Consider the following 15,393-nt stretch of genomic DNA (forward strand, 5'->3'; position numbering starts at 1 on the left):
GAGGAAGCAAAGCCCTAAACCCACCCAGAGGTTGTTTTTTGGTGGGTTTTTTTGGTTTTCTAAGACTTTCCCCCCCAACCCCAGAGCAGGTAGGAAGCTGCCCCCCTCATCTTGCATAGATCAGAGCCCATGAGGTAGCTGAAAAAAAACCTCCTGGGTCTGAAGGGTCTCAGCAGAGAGAGCACCTTCCCCCACCTATCCAAGGATGGAGCAGTGTCCAGCAGCTCAGAACCTGCCCCAGGACACCAGAACTTGCTGCAAGAGCCACATCAACTCTGTCCCCACCTTCTGCAGCCAGGGACCAAGGCTGGAAGGCTGGAAAAGAGGGAAAGCTCCTCTCAGGAAGGGGCAGTGACCCGGGAACCTGAAATACCAGCTCCTCAGTACAGAGGGGCAGCTCCAGGCAGAGCCAGATGGATGGGCTCCAGGCTAGGGGATAACATCTGGGAAGCTGCAGTGGGAAAGGAATTAAAGCCCATGGCAAAAGCTGCCTCCATCAGCCTTGCTGCCAGAGGAGCAGCAGTTATCATGCCCAGATCCCAGTATTTCCAGAGGAAGCAGCACACACAGGGGTGGCAGTGATCCCCCCTCCCCCTGCTTAGTTGCCTTCTCTATTAGAAGCCTCTCCTCCCCCCTTGAAGGTGTTTTCACCTGCAGAATGGTGAAACACCTCTTGGACAGCTTTTCAGAGCTGCTTCAACTACTCCAAAGCCAAGCCTAGAAGTTTAAGAACAAGCAAAGAGACCCAGATGGATGGGGCAGGAACACCCTGATCTCCAGCAGCTTAATGCAGAGAGCAGAAAGTTTCTGGCTGGGATTTGTACCAGAAAAGAAGGTCAGGAGCTCAAGGACATTTCTGCAGGTCCTTCAGACACTATGGGAGAGTCACTGCAACAGCAACTTATGGGGAAAAAAAAAAAAAAAAAAAAAAATGCAAGACATACAAAGCCAGAAGTTCAATTTATTAAATTTCAAGACCTAAAAGGACTCAGCATCTTGCTTCCTCTTGCTTTGGATGTCTGAGCCCTACCCAGACACCTCCACCCACCAGCTAAGAGCTCAGTAGTGCTTCATATCTTCAGAAGTCAAAGTTCTGCTTCTTCACTGAGAAGTTATACAGTCCATCTTCCCCAGTCCCAGGCTGGAGATTTTCATTTTCCTAGGAGGAAGTTGACAGTCAATACTCCAACGTTCTGTACCTTAACAAACCTCAGCTTTTCACCCCAAATTTTGCCTAGCAAAATTTTACAGCAGCAATTTTTCTCTTGTTTAAAAATAAAACCAAACAGCTTGTTACAGCAGCAAAAAAAGAGCTCAGCTTCACTCTAACAGGACCACTGAAGGCCACACCAAGTCCTCCTCATCTTCATGGCACAGAGGAGCCACGCACACAAAAAGCAGCCAAGCCCAGAGGCAGAAGGCAGTGGCCAGAGGGGCCAAATTCCAATTAAATAACCTGCTTGGAACAGCACAAGCCAGGACTTCTTTGCAGAGATGCTCTCCCAGCATCCAGCCCCTCAGGCAGGTGCCAGGAGAGCTTTTTCTCCACATCTTGCAGGGACATCCTGCAGATTGTGTTCTGGGCAGAGGACTAACCCAGCCCTGTGCTCCCTGCACTTCACATCCAGGCTGAGCCTCAGCTCCCCAAAACTGCCAAACCCCTTCCCTGGTGCTTCCCCATCTGGGAGACTGAAGCCAAGACCAAGCCTCTGTGACAGCCATGGGACTCTGGCAACTTCTGCCTGGTGCCCTTGCCTCTTTTTCCACAAGTTCATCAGCATAAGAAGGGTCAATTAATCCCCATGCAACCTGAGTGTGGTTATCAGCTGAGGAGGAGGAGGCTTCCATCCTCAGGGAGAAGGCAGCTCACCTCCAAAGGAGGAAAGTTCTCCACATTTGGTATTCTTATCAGTAACTCCAGCTGATGCCAGTTTGAATTCCAGGAGCAAGATGCTATCACAGCATCCCCAGCTGTGGTGCAAGGCATCAGTTGACAGCTCAGCTTTTACAGCCCTTTGATAGCAGCTGGAACAAGCTGCAACAACTACTTCAGTCACACACAGGGCTCCTCCAGAAACCCATCTCAGCATCCTTAAAGCCTGTGCCTCACTGCACTGGGCAACAGCTTCACATTTTCAGATGAGAAAGAGCAAGAGCTCACATACCTCACCAGAAAAGTATTTCTCTATGAGATTCAGTGCAGCTCTGTAGACCATGTTGTTGTCATGGGTTTGCAAGGCTTCGATTTTCTCCAGCCCATCAAGCTCTTCCACCAGCAGACACAACCTTTCTGTCTGCCCCAGAGTCTCAGCAGCCTGTACCATCAGATAACCAAGCAGGAAAACACAACCTTCCATCAGTTAACAGGTCTGAGATGGCCTTTGCTCCAAGACCCTGATCTACAAGTCAAAGGACCACAGTCCCTGCCTTCCTGTCCCTACCTGACCCCAGGGATAACAAATATGCATGGGAAACATCCCAGTCCCCACTGGGATTACTGGCCAGTGGCTTGGTTGCCAACCAGATCAGCCAGTCAGCCCTTACTCAGGCACCCTGAGAAGCTGCAGGGGTAACCTGCCACCCACTATTTCATTTGCAAAAGCCATTCCACTGGTTCAAAGTTGCTGCAAGAAGCAGGTTTTCAAGGGAGAGCCAGGTAGATATCAGCTGGGAGGGAGCAGAGCTGAAATGCCCCCAGGACCCCCTGATTTCAGTGGAACACTTCACGGAGTCCCATTTCTGCAAGACCTGCACCTCTGCCCAGCTTGGGGATTAACTCCAACCTCTTCCTTCCCAGAAGAAGGCTAAAAAAACCAAAATCACAGGAGGTGAAAAAGAAGGCTTTGAGAACTTAATTTTGTCAAACCCTCTGGACAACCCAAGGGTGTTCAAGAACAAGTCAGACAACACGAGCTCTTCCTCCTGCAGGAGCTGTTCCAGGGGCTCAGTGCTTTGCTGCTCTCTCGGGCAAAGGATGCAAGAAATCATAGATCTTACCACGAAGAGATTTGAAAGGGTATCCAGGATGACCAGGATGGTTTTGCTGTCTTTGGCCAAAAGCAAGTTGAGGAGAGGTTTGAGGACCCCAGACTGGACAAGCTCCACCACTTGCTCCAGAGTTCCTCCTGTGGTGAAGTTGGCCACTGCCCACACTGCCTCCTTCTGAGCTTTGAAATCCCCCTGGAAGGGCAGCAGAGTGAAGCTTTAGCATCCCTCTGAGATCAATGTGAGGTGACAAAAGCCACCACCCTTCTATTCAGTTTGGGCTGTCCCACCTTCCCCACCACCTGGAGTGCTGGTTGGACACCAAGGCTGACAAGTCTGGGTACCCAGGTTGTTCCAAGGGTCTCAATAGCTTGAAAGAACCTCCTCAGGTGGCTCTTGGGCACACCCTGAGTGCTTCACAAGAGAGGAATTATGGACCTCAGCATCATTTCTGCAGCAGCTACAAGCAGCACTGCACCCATCCTTACTATGCTGAACACCTCCAGCAGTGGTGAGGTGACAAAAGCCACCTCCCCTCTATCCAGCTTGAGCTGTCCCACCTTCCCCACCACCTGGAGAGCTGGTTGGACACCAAACCATGATGCCAAGGCACCAGTGTGAGTGCCCAGGCTGTTCCAACAGCTTTGAAAGAACCTCCTCAGGTGGCTCTTGGGCACACCCTGAGTGTTTCACAGGGGAGGCATCAGAGGCATCAGGGACCTCAGCATCATTTCTGCAGCAGCTACAAGCAGCACTGCACCCATCCTTACCTTGCTGAGCACCTCCACCAGTGGGGGCAATAAGCCACAGGTGATGAGCTGCTGGATCTGTCGGGAAGGCCCTGCTGCAATGTTACTGAGTGTCCAGGCAGCTTCCTTCTGGATGGTTGGCTTTGCATGTCTCAGGAGACGGGGCAGGACAGCCAGGACACCTGTGTCTATTGCTGCCTGGGTCTGCTCATCAGTCCCTGTGACCACATTCCCAATGGCACGGAGAGCTGGAGTCTGGACAGAGATTAAAGGAGTGGAGGAGAATCTTTACCTCGAGAGACACATGGCAGGAAGTCTAACAAGATCCCTCACTGAATGCTCAATCCTTCAAGTAAGGAAGGCAGCTTGGATGGTTACTGTTGTATTTAGAGATCTGTTCTCCTCCTGCTTTGCCCTGAGCCTCCATCCAGCCTGCCATCCACAGCAAACTGGGGCACAGCAATGGTTTGACAAACCAGCAACCAACGCTGCAGGTTGAGGAGGCAGCAAACCACACTGGCCATATCCAGTAAGGACACATGCCTTGCCTTCCCTCTCCTTGAATATCCCTACATTAAAGGGCCAGAGGCTGAGATTGATGATAATTTCCTACCAGAACGATCAGGTCTGGGCAGGCCATGAGTTCCACCAGCCTTGGGAGAATCCCTGTTTCCACCACAATTTGGATGCGATCATTGGAGCCATCAGTCAGGTAGGAAATAGCCCAGCAGGAGTCAGAAATTATTTCCTTGTCCTCATGTTCCAGGAGGCAGATGAGGACTGGCAGTATCTTCTTCACTGCATCCAGAGGAGGGTGGGGGTTCTTGTTCCTGCAGAGGTTTGACAGTGTCCACGTGATGTTCCTCAGGAACCCCACCTGAAACACAAGGGAGGTTTAAGCAGCAAAGGAGCACGAGGTAGCCCCTTGCTTCTGGTCCCTACAGCTTGGAGATGGTTTCCAGTAGCAGCCTTAAAGGCTGAGGCTTGTTTGAAGAAGGGGGATGAAACACAAGCATACACCTCCTGTCACCCCCAGGCTGGGACACCTGGAAGCATCAGCACTGCTGGCACAGCCCCCCAGAGCTGCTCAATCCACCCTCTGCATCCGAGAAGATCCTTGCTCCCCAGAGCCCAGGAAGGCAGTGGGGCAACCACTGTTTCTGAAGGGCAGAAAGAAGCCACACATTCAGCAGGTTAGAGCCACCCAAAAAAAAAAAAAAGCAGCAGGAGGAAGCCTGGAGAGTAAGCTGAGTCCTTCCACCTGCAAATCTGCCCTGCCCCAGTTTCATTGTGTTCCCCACTCTGAGAGAGTCAAAGCTGGAAGGGAAAGTCAAGACTGGAAGTCACCACATTGACCTAAAGACTCTGCTTGGCATCCCCAGCTTCATCTATAGCTTAAAACCAGTTTAGGTTTTAAGGACCAGCTTGGTGTGTGCCAGGCAGAAGCTGAACCACCATTCTCCCATCACCCAAGTGATTAAGAGCTGGTAAGTCAAGAAAATGAAGGTTATTTACTGGGGTTACAGGTGACACCAGAGCCAGCAAGGGAGGGATCACATTGCAATTGATAAGAGCATCTCTGTACAGAGGACCATCACCTGTAGGGATGAAAAAGGGTGGTTTGTTGCATTTCTCCAAGTCAAAAGACAAAGAGCACTCAGAGCTGCAGTCACAGCCCAGGGCTGGGTGTCTGGGCTCACTCACCACCCACCCACCATGAAGTTTTGTCCTGGGGAGCATTTACCAGGCAGCCTTCAGGGCTGCTGTGGGGCTGGTTAACCAGACAGAACCCATTCCCTGTTCTCCCTCATGGGAGGGCAACACTGGGGGAGGGTCAGACCATCCCAGCAGGACGGAGTCTTGTACTTGGCTTTGGTCAAAATCCTCTTGCAGAGCCAACCCAGGGTCCCAAAGGGGACTGTTGCAGGGTTTCAACAGGGGAAGCAGCCTGGGAAAAAACGCTGCAGGAAGACAGAGCTACCAGGAGGAACATCAGTATTTTTAGCTGCCCAGCACTGGTTTGGCCACGTCCTGGAGAGACAGGAGACCTTTGCTTACCTGCAATGTTGCCCAGTGCCCACACAGCCTGCTCACTGATGTGCATGTGAGGGGAGGACAGGAGGGAGATGAAGGCTGGGATGGCACCACCTTCCACCACTGCCTTGGTGTGGTCAGAGGTGCCAGAGGCAATGTTAGTGAGTGCCCAGGCTGCTTCAAACTGCAGAGGAGCACTGTCACCACGGGCCAGGAATTCAACCAGCCTGGGGATGATCCCCAGCTCGATGACCTGGTTGATAGGGGGGTCCTTCTGCCTGGACAGCATCCTTCTGCAAGAGAGGACACCAGAGAGCCTGCCATGAGAAGCCCTGGGTGGTGCCAGCACAAACCATAACTCTGGGGCCACATAAAAGCTTGGGAGGGACACAGCACATCTGTGAGATGCTTACTCAGCATCCCCATGTCAGCAACCCCTCTAGCAGAGGAACAGCCACAGGGAATGGGAGAAGCTTCTGCAGAAGACACCTAAGAAGATGCTGAAGCAAGAGCAGCTCACCATGAGGAGATGTCCTCAGAGCCACAGCACTGGTTCCCCTTAGCACACAGGCTGCCCCATCTGCAGCCTCTCCTGGGCATTCAGAAACATCCCTGCTGCCAGCCAGGTGATGATGGCACCCTCTGAGCCTTCCTCATCCCGCCCAGCTGGGGACAGCCCTCTTCAGTGGTGACCTTTGCAAAGCTGGGCTCTCCAGCCAAACCCTTTGGCTCTTGGTTTCTTGGGGGATCCAGCACGGCCTCTGCCCCAGCACAGTGAGGGGGGGAGCTCTAAAACCCCCAGCAAACTCCTCAGTTGGGTTCAACCACACCAATCCCTGCCCAGGAGAGTGGACAGACACACAGGACACAGAAGAGGCAGCAGCAGAGGTCTGTCGGGGCAGTTTGTGTTCCCAGGCTCCTTCCTTCTTTGTCGTGTCTCCAGGAAGCTCTTCCACGAGGAAGAGGAGCCTTCTGCTGACTGCAGCCACCACAGGTCCCTCAGCCACCTCCCTCCCAGCCTGGGGCAGGCAGGGTACCTGGCAGCCTGGGTTGCCTGCAGCTGCAGCTCCGTGTTGCTCCCATTCACAGCTCCAATGATCTCCTCCAAGGAGAGCTGAACAATCTGTGTGACAGGGAGTGACTCAGAGTCAGGAGGGACTCCCCGTGGTTTCATCTCTGCAGTCAATCAGCTGTCTAGACCCCAGCCAGGCACCACTCCATACCCAAGCAGTGTCTGCCCTTTATGCAACTGCAGTTTCGAGATGATGCAGAGGAAGAGAATCCACAAAAGCCTTCCAGGCAACCCATCCTTATAATCAAGCAGGGAAAGAGTCCCTGCCAGCTCAGTAATTACCCCTCACTGAGCAGCCAGACAGGAGCTTCAGCAGCTCCCAGCAGGCTGGAGCACCAGCCAGTTCTACCTGCCTGCCATCGAGGGAAGGCACCTGGGACATCATCACCATGCAAAACACCATGGAAAAAGGGCTGGGCAGCCTCAGACATTCCCCAGGACCAGGCAGAACAAGCAGGAATGGCACTGGCTGTTAAACAGGACTTGTTGGTGGTCCCTGGTAGCTGATACCCAGCACACAAGGCAGGGGCTGCAGCCCTGAGCCCAGCACTCACCTCATTTCCTTTGCCTTCTGGAGAGAGGCTCCCATCCCTCAAGCTGAAAGAAATACTCCTGCGTTTCAGGATCTGCTCATCCTTCTTGGCCTTCCTCAGCTCAATGTTCACCTCTGCCCTCTGTCTCCTCAGGGCCTGGGGGACAGAAGGGAAATCCCCACTGGATCCGTCACATCACCCCATTCCTGCATCACTCAGCTCCCCAAGGAGCTCAGCTCTGTCACCCCCCACCCCAAAGTTCCCAGGTGAAAAAGGCACAGAGCCAGCATCTGATCTGCTCTTGGGCAGCTCCTTGGAGAGTTACACAGGAGATGGGACAGCATAAAGGTCCCCAGGTGCCCCCCAAGGACAGGGGCTGCCAGGTGAACCAGCAATCAGTGGCTGTTCTTAAAAGTTGATTTGCTGAACCTGAAAGGCAAACCCTCATCTCCTCTACTGGCTTCAAGCAAGCTGAGGTCCTGAGGTCTGATATCCCCCCCTCTCCCCAGGGATAACTGATGCTGAGAAGTCAGCAGGAGGGTCTGGACCATCTCCCTTCCCCAGCACAGCTCAGTCACCCACCCAAAACTCACTGTCCCACCACATCCCTCCCATCCCAGCCAGATCCACACCAGATCTCCAAAGTTAACCCAGCATTTCTGCTGGCAGAACCATCCCACCCCCTTGCTGGTACATCCGGAGGCAGTTGTTCTTTAGAAACCTTCACATCAGCTCCTGCCTCCAGACAAAGCCCCAATGGGGGATATTTTCCAGGGGTGTCCCAAAAGGTACTTACAGCTGCATCCTTGCCCTTGTTCTTGAACTTTTTCATCCTCTCGCTGAGCTCAGTCCCCACAGGCATCTTGGCAGGTCCCAGAGGTGCCAGCTGAAAGCCTCCACGTGCTTTTTTGGGGGGAAAATCAGAACAGAGCAGTGTCAGGTCACAACCACACCACTTCCATCCACACAGGGGTCTAGGATCCCCCCCATGCTCCCACCAACCACCCTTGCATGAGTTTTCTCCCCCAGCAAGGAGGATGTTGGAGATCCCCAGCCCTAAGCAGAGCTCAGCAGGATCCTCAGACACTGCAGCTGAGCCACTGAGCTAAATGCAAGCACAAGAAGCCACCACTTAACACCAGACTCCAAAAATTACAGCTGCTGCAGTCCCCTGGGGAAGCTGGACATGCCCCTCCTCATGGTCACAGGAGCACCAGCATCCTTCAGTTCTCATCCCAGGGCTTTTAGCTTAGACAGAGACCAAGCCTGATGAGGCCTCCTGCCTCCAGAAGCATCATCTTAAGGATGCTTAAGGGTAGCCACAACCAAGCCCACCCTCTCACCCCCTCCTCTACCAGAGCCCTCCCCAGCAGGAAAGTCACAAGCTCAGATGTAGTTGGAGGAAGTGACCACATTCAGCTGAGTTCTCCAGTGAAAAACATGAAACAGGGAGAGGCAACAACATTTCTAAGCCTCTCCTACCACAGACACACACACACAGATAAGGCCAAGGACAAACCTTCAGCCAGGCTTTGTGTTTGTGCTGTCTGAGCAGGCAGACACCATCCCAGGCCCCCTCAAGCCAGGCTGGCACAAACAGACTCTGTGGGATCAGCCCCCATCTTCACCTTCCCTCCAGGCTCACAGCCAACACCTGTGGCTCAGATCAGCCTCTTAAGAGCTTCCCTTATTCCATCTTTTTAAGTTCAAGGGTTTGGTGGGGTTTTTCTTTTTGGTCTCCTCTCTCCCTATTTCCCCAGCACCCAAGGCAGGACACCAGCACCATCTCCTTGTTCCCCCAACACAGCCCCCCCAGCTCCCAGAGAGAGCAGGACAAGCCAATGACACCCACAGCCTTAAACCCTACACTCAAACCCCAAGTTCTCCTCCAGCCTCCCCTCCTGGAGAAGAAAAAACAACCCCCCAAAAGGAAAAACCTTTGGGGGAGCTTCTTCCACCTCCCCAGAGCTGCACCACAACCCCCACACTCACCACAACCAAGCAGAAAACCCAAGCAGCCAGAGCTCAACCAACAGCCCCAAACTCATCACAGAATGGAAAGAAGGGAAGCAGCCACTCCAAAGAAGAGGAAAACCACTCACCTCAAATCCCTCATACCCCCTCAGCCTCACCTGCCCCTTTTATTGCCCCCATGGAGCCACATTCCCCTCAGCTCCTCTCTCCCATTGGCTCTCCCCAGGGCAGCCTCCCCGTTATCTCCAGCTGCTCCTGTCCCATGGCCACCTGGATGCACCTGGAGAAGGATTTGGGGTGGGGGCCTTCTCCTGACCTACTCTCCCTCCTGAGTTGCCCTCCTGCCTCAGCCACCCCTCTCACCTCTCCTCTTGCAGCTCTTCCAGTATGGAAATACCTCTGGAAATATTCTGTGCAATGCCCAGGAGGCTTCAAGGGATGGATTCAAATCCTGGGGTCGTACCAATTCTCCCTCCCAAGGCAAATGAAACGAGTTGTACCAAGCTTGGTGAGAAAGATGCTGGGGGATGGGGGTGTTGAGAAAAAGCCTTCAGATAAATCTGTTGTTTGTGGGCACCAAAAAGCCAGTTGTGCTAATCCCAGATGCTGTGTTTTGAAGCTTCAAAGTGCCACTGGTTGTGTTATCTCCTTCCTTGGCTGCTGGAGACAGGAAAATTACATTTCAATTGCTTTTTAATTCAGCCTAATCTGGAGCAAAAGTTAGTGTGCACCCTCTAATTTTGTTTTCTGAGCAGTTTGTTTCGACTAATTCCTAATCAGCCAAGGCTAAATCAAAACAGGCCTGGTTCAAGCTGTAATAGATGAGTCCTCACAACCTTGCCAAGCAATTTAATTAAATTGGCTTCAAATCACACCCTGAGAGAAGTGGGGGCAGCCTCCTGCCCAGGCCAGCCCCCAGGATTTCCTCCTCTGCATGGAGAACTCTCTTGCCCAGGGTCCTGCTGCAGGATATGGACGTGCAACAAGACTCCAAGGAGTTTATCATTATCCTGGGCTGCTCTTTTCCTTCTCTGCCCTTTCCATTCCCTCCCCAGCTGCCAAGCAGCATCAGACCCATCCTGTTCAGTTGCTCTGGCACTGCCAGCCTGGGGAGGGAGAGGATGGGGAGAGAAAAACACAGGAAAATTGATTAGCACCCCCTTTCCCCAGCCTTGGCTTCAGATGATGGCATGAGAGGTGGCACCAATAGCATGAGAGGTGGCACTGATGGTGTGAGAGGTGGCACCACAGAACACTTGGCCCCACGAGCAGGCAGAGCACGAGTGGGACTGCTTTCAACCCCATGGGCAGGTTGATATTTGTCCCATAGGAAATGAACAACCACTGGAGGGGAAAAAAAAAAAAAATCCATTTTGGGTTAGTTGGACTGGTGGCAGATTTGAAAGTGGCCCTGAGAGAAAAGCCCTGGTTTCTCCCTGTTGATTTTTTTCACACTTCTTTAATAGGTTTACCCTCACTGCATGCCTCAGGAAAGATGTCAGCACTTGGCATCTCCATGGTGGGTTAGAAAAGGCAGGAACAGCTCAGGCTCCAGCACGGGAGGTTTTATGGCCACAGCAGCTGGTCAGAGCAATCCCTCTGTGAAAGGAAAAGCTCACCTGGCACAGAAGGAGCAAGGTGAGGAATTCCTGCCAACCCCCTGAATGCCTGCAATCAGACAGCATATTTTCACCATCAACTCCCATGTAGTCCATTAAGTGAACACCAACAAATTAATTTCAGTTATCAGTTACCAAAAAAATACCCAGGTGGGTTCCTCAACCAGCTGCAGAGGTGGATGCGGGGCAAATCCCAGGTGTGGCAGGGATGGAGCCTGGAAATTCCTTCTTTTTCAGTGGGGCTGCATCCTCCCAGTGCAAGATCCTGGGGGGGAAGAAGCACCAAGCCCACAGGCAGCACTGGTTCCTGCTGGGGAGGCAGTCGGGTGACCACGAGGCTCATTCCAGTCCTATTCATGCAGCAGCCACGGGCTGGATCAGAGCTGCTTTGTGCCAGGCACAGAATAAGTGACAGCCCCCAGTCTATCTAATCAGGACATGCAGAAGGTGGGAGAAGGGATTTATTGTTATCCCTGTCTTACTGCTGAGCCAGAGGCAAAGCTGAGCTCTGCAGATGGATTTTCTGAGGCTCAAAGTGCAGTTTGGTGCTTCCCCTAACTGAGTGCAGCAGCTTCAAAAAAGTGATCCTGCTTTTCTCCCCTCTCCTCTGCTTTTCTCCCCCTTCCTTTGCTTTTCTCCCCCTCCTCCTCTGCAGCCAGGGAGCCGTGGTTCAGACAGCTCCTTCCAAGGGAAAGCAATCCACAACCAATATAATAAAGGGAGAAGTGTGGTTTTCCATCAGTTTGACTGAAATGGCTCCTGCTGTGGCCAGGGGATCATTAGAGCTGACAGAAAGGAGGAGAGGCAGGTGGGTGGGAGACCAAAATCACATCTTGTGTTGCCAGCAGTTAGGGAAGGTCAGGGCAAACTGGTTCCCAGCCCAGTGCCTCATCCCTGCCATCTGTACAGGAACACACCAGGACAGGACATCACTCTGTGATGAGGTGGCACCAGGAGAAGGGAAGCCTTTCTTCCAAGAAGCTTCATCTTCTCCCAAATACCTGGGAATTTGGCTCCTTAAAGTGGGTTTGATCTATACCAACTCTGCTGCACTGTGGGACAGCTCTTTTCCCTTGATCCCAGCTCAGGATTGCTGCTTGGGAGTTTTTATTTGGATGAGCAAACAGGCTACTCATGCCTAATACTTCCATGAGGTTACATGGACCAGAAAACTTGTCCCTCTGTGTGATGGTTTTAAAGGCAAGGTGTTCTTCAGTGCTTTCTTCCCAGCCAGGAGTTACTCACTCAGAAAGTTAGGTGCTGGAAAAAAAAAAAAATAAAATCAAAGCCACATGGGTATCCTCTGGAAGAGACCTATAGGTATTGATGAAGAGGCCTGGCAGAGCTGGGAATCCCCTGGGAATTAAGGAGGAGGGAACTGCTGTGCAGAAAGAGAGCTTGTCAAGATGATAACACCATGAAGTGTGACACCAACAGATTATCCCATCAGCTGGGCTGGAATCCTCAGCTCCAGAGCCCTGGGAAGGGGAAGAGCCAAGAGTGGGAGCTGTGGGAGCCCTTTCCCCCTTGCCAGAGGTGGCTGCTGGTGTCCATTAGGCAGGGGGTGGAAGGGGATGCCCCAGAAAACCAGCAGAGCCCTGGAGGGCTGTAACTCCACACCAGGCTGAATGTGAAGGAGCTAATTTTAACTTCTAAGCAACTTTCCTGCCAGCCACGGAGGGATTAGAGTAACAGTTTTTGAAATTATTTAAAAATAACAGCAGACTTAATCAGAGCTATTTATTAAATTATCCTCTGTCAGTTATGGGACACTGGTTTAGTCAGCTGCAGAAACTATAATCACCTATGGCCAAAAATCTCACTTTTTTTTTTTTTTTAATTATTTTTTAATAATTCCCCAGTAATAATTATTCCTTTAAAGCCTAAACCTGTAACTCAAGGAACTGAAACAGAGAAATGTATGGTGAATTTGGGGATGAGGCACAACGGAGTGATGGAGAACCCTTGGAATTACTGGAAAAAAAACCCATATAATTTTGTATAAACCAAGTGTGACCTTGCTCCAGAAGAGCAAAGGAGTGGAGTACCATGTAAACCAGGCAGAGAAGAGGAACACCATGAGAACACCAGAAAATCCATGAAAATCATGGGGTCTTGAGCCTCTGGACGCCACTTTGCTGTCAGGAAGTCCATGTGCAGCTTCATCAGAGGAGGAGAGGAGCTTTCCTGCTCTCCTGAGCACTGGGGAGGGCAGGGAGGGCTCCAGACAGCTGCTCCCTTTGCTTTCGGCGCCTCCGATTATCCCAGCTGAGGACAGCACGGCGACAGAAATCAGAGTCTTTGTCTAAAATGTGGATTTAGGGGCCTTTGTCTGAAAACCACAGATAGGAAACGATCAAAAGAGGATCCGAAGTGCATATTTCACCTCATCCTAGGAGGTAACTGAGCCCGGGGGGGAATATTCGTCTGGGCTTCAACAGGTCTCACACAGACACTGATTTGGTAATGAGGTTTTTTTTTTTTCTGGGGGATAAAGAGGAGGGACAGTAATTACCCCTCACTGTGCCACCTCCTTCCTGCTCTGAGGTCTGTCCTGGAAAAGCCGATGGGAGCAGCTCCCGAGTGGCACCATCCAGCTGGTGAGCTCCTCCAAGCAGCTTTGTTTTTAAGCAGGGCGGTCTGGGTCTGTACTGGGGGATCAGCCACGGAAAAATTCCTGCTCAGATTCTGCACATCACCCCGAGTGGGCAGCTAAGCCGTGTGGTCCCTTTGTCTGAGCCTGAGGACACAACTGGCTGGGAAAAAGGGAAAATTAAGGGAGGAGGGAGAAGCACTGACCCAGGGGCAATCCCGGACTGGCGCTGGGATTGAGCTGGGGTTGGAATGAAGTTGAGGCTGGAATGAAGCTGGGGCTGGAATGAAGCTGGGGCTGGCTCAGCCTCACTGCTGGAGCCTGGGAGACATCCCTGTCCAGGATGAGGTTGTGGGTCCTGATGGGCTCAGTGATTTGGGTGCTGGTGGTCCTGGGCCAGAACTCGGTGTGAGGAGGGGGCTGGGGCAGACTCACTGACAGATACAGGGTGGGCTCTGAGGGGTTTGGATCTCCCTGATTTCTTTGTCAGCCAGGTTCAGAGAACTATGATAGGGAGAGAGGAAGGGATGGGGCAGGCACTCACTGTTAGTCCCCACTCCCTTTCAGATCTGGGCATTTTCTGACTGTTACCTCTGCTCTGCTGCTGGCAGATGCAGCTAAACCCTGTGGAGCAGTTGGCTTTGCCCTCTGTAGAGCTCCACCTGGGGCAGAGATGTTCACCAGGGCTCTGTGCCTCCCCCAAGCAGCCAAAGTCTGTGCTAGGGATTAAAAATTCCCAATGAGCTGTGTGGGGTCAACTTGATGCCAGGTGCCAGAGGATTCAAGGGATTGCTCTCCCTCCTTTTTAAAATAATGCTTTTAGAAGTCTGGGGGCTGTTTGCTTCGCTTCCATAATTCTTCACACTAAACCAGTGCCACGACTGGAGAGCTGAGCACTGAAATGTGAGACACCAGGCAGACTTGAACTCTGCTTCCATGTGCCTGTGGAGTTTTTGACCATGTCACTGCCCAAAGTGCCTTCTGCAGGCCCCGGGACTCACCCAGCACCTGGGTGGGTGGGATCACTGCCAAGTGGGATCACTTGGCACCTTCCCCATCAGAGCCCTGGTGCCTCAGGAGCAGATCTGCCCTTGTTTGGTGAGAGCCTGGTTGTGTCTCTGTGCAGCCAATACCCCTCCAGTCCTCACAGGAATACCCTGATCCTCCCCAAGCAAGCACCAGACAACAGCTGGGAATGAGGGGAGAGCTTCTGTGTCAGAACCTGCAGTATTTTGTAAATGATTAATAAATGCAAAAAAGCATCTTGCAGCCTCCTGGGCCAGATCTTTACATAACCCTCTGATTTTTCAGCAAAGCTTTCTGATCCAGACACCCTTCCTCCCCAAACCACTGGAGATCAGTTTGCTGCTGCTCCTGAAAAGCAGCCCCAAAAGACAGCACCTGAGCTGAGTTCCTTTTAGCCCCAAGGCTTGTCACCACAGCACAGAGGCTGAAGCTCGACAGCCATCAAAAGAGGTTTTGTCCTCCCCTCTCCCTGCCCTCTCTACGTTTACAACTTCCCCCTTTGGAATTGGGAATGTTGTTATGGACACCTGGGCTGTTTCTCCTGGGATCCCGGGCAGGGCTCAGAGGGAGAGCAGAGCTTTCATCCACGCTGCTTGTGTTACCTTGGCTGATTTCCCCCCTTATCTGAAGACCATTTCCCAATCTGAAACATCATTCCTGCTTCCCATCGTTCCTCCAGGGAGAACCTGGATTCTTAATTTCACTTCAAGGTGATGAAGAAATCCGTGCCAGACCGAGAAACTGAGCCCACCCTGGAGGCAGCAGACACCTCCTCCCGTTGGGCTCTGCCTGCAGAGCTCTCTCTGCA

General features: G+C 52.2%; 1 protein-coding gene across 1 annotated transcript; it reads right to left on the reverse strand.

Moving 5' to 3' along the window:
- Window positions 1-1,027: 1,027 nt before the first annotated feature.
- KPNA7 (karyopherin subunit alpha 7) lies at window positions 1,028-8,272 on the reverse strand. The gene is made up of 10 exons (XM_071760961.1): window positions 8,170-8,272; window positions 7,395-7,529; window positions 6,806-6,891; window positions 5,793-6,061; window positions 5,250-5,332; window positions 4,348-4,611; window positions 3,756-3,989; window positions 2,998-3,180; window positions 2,166-2,315; window positions 1,028-1,159 (listed from the first exon to the last, which is right to left on the reverse strand). The coding sequence occupies exons 1-10, from the start codon at window positions 8,233-8,235 to the stop codon at window positions 1,079-1,081; spliced, it is 1,551 nt and encodes a 516-aa protein (XP_071617062.1). The 5' UTR covers window positions 8,236-8,272; the 3' UTR covers window positions 1,028-1,078.
- Window positions 8,273-15,393: the final 7,121 nt, after the last annotated feature.

This window comes from Heliangelus exortis, chromosome 17 (genome assembly GCF_036169615.1).
Source record: "Heliangelus exortis chromosome 17, bHelExo1.hap1, whole genome shotgun sequence".
In the NCBI taxonomy this organism is placed as follows: Eukaryota; Metazoa; Chordata; class Aves; order Apodiformes; family Trochilidae; genus Heliangelus; species Heliangelus exortis.